This window comes from Phoenix dactylifera, unplaced genomic scaffold (assembly GCF_009389715.1).
Source record: "Phoenix dactylifera cultivar Barhee BC4 unplaced genomic scaffold, palm_55x_up_171113_PBpolish2nd_filt_p 000972F, whole genome shotgun sequence".
Taxonomy (NCBI): domain Eukaryota; kingdom Viridiplantae; phylum Streptophyta; class Magnoliopsida; order Arecales; family Arecaceae; genus Phoenix; species Phoenix dactylifera.
The window spans coordinates 163,411-166,373 of record NW_024068329.1 but is presented as its reverse complement, the minus strand read 5'-3'; the positions used below and the strand labels follow the sequence as shown (position 1 = coordinate 166,373).

The 2,963-nt window shown below is 61.3% G+C and overlaps 1 protein-coding gene across 1 annotated transcript; it reads left to right on the top strand.

Annotated features, from left to right (window-relative positions):
- Positions 1–574: 574 nt before the first annotated feature.
- On the top strand, positions 575–2,589 carry LOC120103830 (DELLA protein GAI-like). The gene is given in 2 exon segments (XM_008779110.4): positions 575–1,779; positions 1,782–2,589. Coding segments are annotated over 2 exon segments (1,674 nt in total). The 5' UTR covers positions 575–770; the 3' UTR covers positions 2,447–2,589.
- The last annotated feature ends 374 nt before the right edge of the window (positions 2,590–2,963 follow it).

The following is a 2,963-nucleotide window of genomic DNA, read 5'->3' as shown; positions in this document are numbered from 1 at the left end:
GACCCCCCCGCACCCCGAGAGCGACTCTTGCCCCACCACCACCACCTGATCGTTTCGCCTGCCTTTCATAATGATGGAGACCTATTCTAATAGCACCGAGAGGCACACCTCCACCGGATGAACCCCTAATAACCAATCATGGAGGGCCCACGTCGCACAGAGTGGGTGCAAGCGTGGGCGTTGGATGGGGATCGCACATAGGATTTTAAAGTTACGGAAGTTGTAGGTCCGCGGCAAAAGACCCTATATTCGGAACCCGCTATCAAAGCAACGGGGACCCACGCATAGGAGAACGTGACCTGGGTTATCACGGGATTGGAAGCCCCTCGTGGCTACAGCAGCGTGATGGGTTTTTTTTTCTCCTCGGGGTTCTTCTCGTATCCAAGTGCTCGACCCAAGTTTTCAACAAAGAAAACCATCGTAAGTTCGTAACGGCACCAGCAACGTCGCTGTCTCGAGAAGAACAGATGCGTAGCCAAAGTGACCAACCAACCACCAAATTCTAATTAATAAAAAAATAAAAGAAAAGAAAAGCAAAAACTCACCCAAAATCTCGAGTTAGTGCTTACGTGTCCTTGCACCTCGATAATAGAGCCAGCCACGTGTACTTGTCACCCGTGCCAACGTCACTCACCCTTCTCTCTCTCCCCCTGTCTCCAAAAATAAGATGGAGAGAGAGAGAGAGAGAGAGGGGTCTCCAGCTTCCGTCCCCTTCCCCTCCTCCTCCTTGTTCGTCTATCCCTGCGGCACGCGTCTGGGAGCGTGAGGAGATGGGACCGTACCCGTTCGGATCGGGCACGGCCGCGAGTGGGTGGTCCGACGCCGACTCCAGCCAGCAATGCTCCGCCGCGGAGATCGACGGCCTCCTCGCGGGCGCCGGCTACCGTGTCCGATCATCGGATCTGCACCACGTGGCGCAGAGCCTTGAGCGGCTAGAGTCGGCCATCGGCGGGGCCCCCGCCGACCACCTCGCCGCCGCCGAGGCCGTCCACTACAACCCCTCCGACCTCACCGCCTGGGTCGACTCCATGCTCACGGAGCTCGCCCCTTCCCTTCGGCCGGCGGGGCCCCTTCCAGCCTCCCCGACCGCTGACACGTGGCCAGATCCCACGTGCTTTCCCCTCCCTCCTCAGCCTTACCAGATGGCCGTCGTCGCGGCCGCCACCCGGCAGCGGGAGGAAGAGGAGGAGGACTCCGCCATCCGGTTAGTTCACCTCCTCATGAGCTGCGCCGACGCCGTCCAGCGCGGCGACTCCGGCTTGGCGGGGACCATCACCAAGGAGATGCGGGTCGTTCTCACGCGTGTGAACACCGGCTTCGGGATCGGGAAGGTCGCCGGGTACTTCGTCGACGCCCTCTGCAGGCGGATCTATTCGTTCTCCTCCTCCTCCACCGTCTCCGTCGCCGGATCGGCGGCGGAGCATGAGATCCTCTACCACCACTTCTACGAGGCCTGCCCCTACCTAAAGTTCGCCCACTTCATGGCGAATCAGGCGATTTTGGAGGCTTTCGACGGCTATGACCGCGTCCACGTGATCGACTTCAACCTGATGGACGGCCTCCAGTGGCCAGCCCTGATCCAGGCGCTCGCTCTCCGCGCCGGCGGGCCCCCCTTCCTCCGCCTCACCGGCATCGGGCCACCCTCTCCGGACGGCCGGGACGCGCTCCGCGAGGTCGGCCTCCGCCTCGCCGAGCTCGCCCGCTCGGTCCGCGTCCGGTTCGCCTTCCGGGGGGTCGCCGCATCCCGGCTCGACGACGTGCGGCCCTGGATGCTCCAGGTTGTCCAGGGGAGGCCGTGGCAGTCAACTCGGTCCTGCAGCTCCACCGCCTACTCCGCGACCCGGGTGATGACGGCGCCGCGCCGATCGACTCGGTCCTGGGCTGGATCGTGGGACTCCGGCCCAACATCGTAACGGTGGTGGAGCAGGAGGCGGATCACAACAAGCCGGCCTTCTTGGACCGGTTCACGGAGGCGCTCTTCTACTTCTCCACCATGTTCGACTCGTTGGAGGGCGGAAGAGGTCCCGCCCAGCTGCTGCTGCAGCAGCAGCAGGCGATGATGGCGGCGGAGCTGTACCTCCAGCGGGAGATCTGCAACATCGTGTGCTGCGAGGGGGCGGCCCGGGTGGAGCGGCACGAACCGCTCGCGAGGTGGCGGGCCCGGTTGGGCCGAGCCGGTCTGAAGGCGGTCCACCTCGGGTCCAACGCCTTCAAGCAGGCCAGCATGCTGCTCACCCTCTTTTCCGGCGAGGGCTACTGCGTCCAAGAGGTGGATGGTTGCTTGACGCTCGGGTGGCATAGCCGTCCCCTCATCTCCGCCTCCGCCTGGCGGGCCGACGATGACGTGGCGCCACCGCCGGATAACCAACTCTTCAACACTAGCATTACCGCCCGTGCTCCTGCTAGTACTATCAGCAGCAGCGATAATAAGAGTATTTTCAGTTGATAAATGACAGCAGCGGCGACGGTAACGCTGCTGCTAATGATCAGCATAATTATGGTACCGTCATCGGGATGTAAAGTATTGCCCATTTATCGCATCGCCTTTGTCATTAATTAATTCCAAATCATGGTCGCCTGTGTCTTTCATTGATCGCTTTTTCTTTGTATCGTAATACTCGGCCGCATTGTTCATAAGGACCATGATTTCTTTGTCCCCGGGGGGGACCCACGTTTAAAGGGGTCCAGCTCCACCGTGCTGATGATAGACCGTGGGCGCGGTAACCGAGGGAAGGGCAGCGGATCACGCTGCGCCAATTCTACGGCACGGTTTGGGAGGTAGATTCTACTGGGTGTGCGTGCGGGAACCTGTGGGGGCTCCACCTACATCCCGTCCCGTCACGTGGATTGTCACCGATCCGAGAGCGTAGTCCGAGACGTGGCACTATCCGCTTTCCCCTTACTATGTGCATGCCAGTTCGGTTCTCGCAGAGGCGTTGGAAACCGGGCCCTAGACGGCCCTC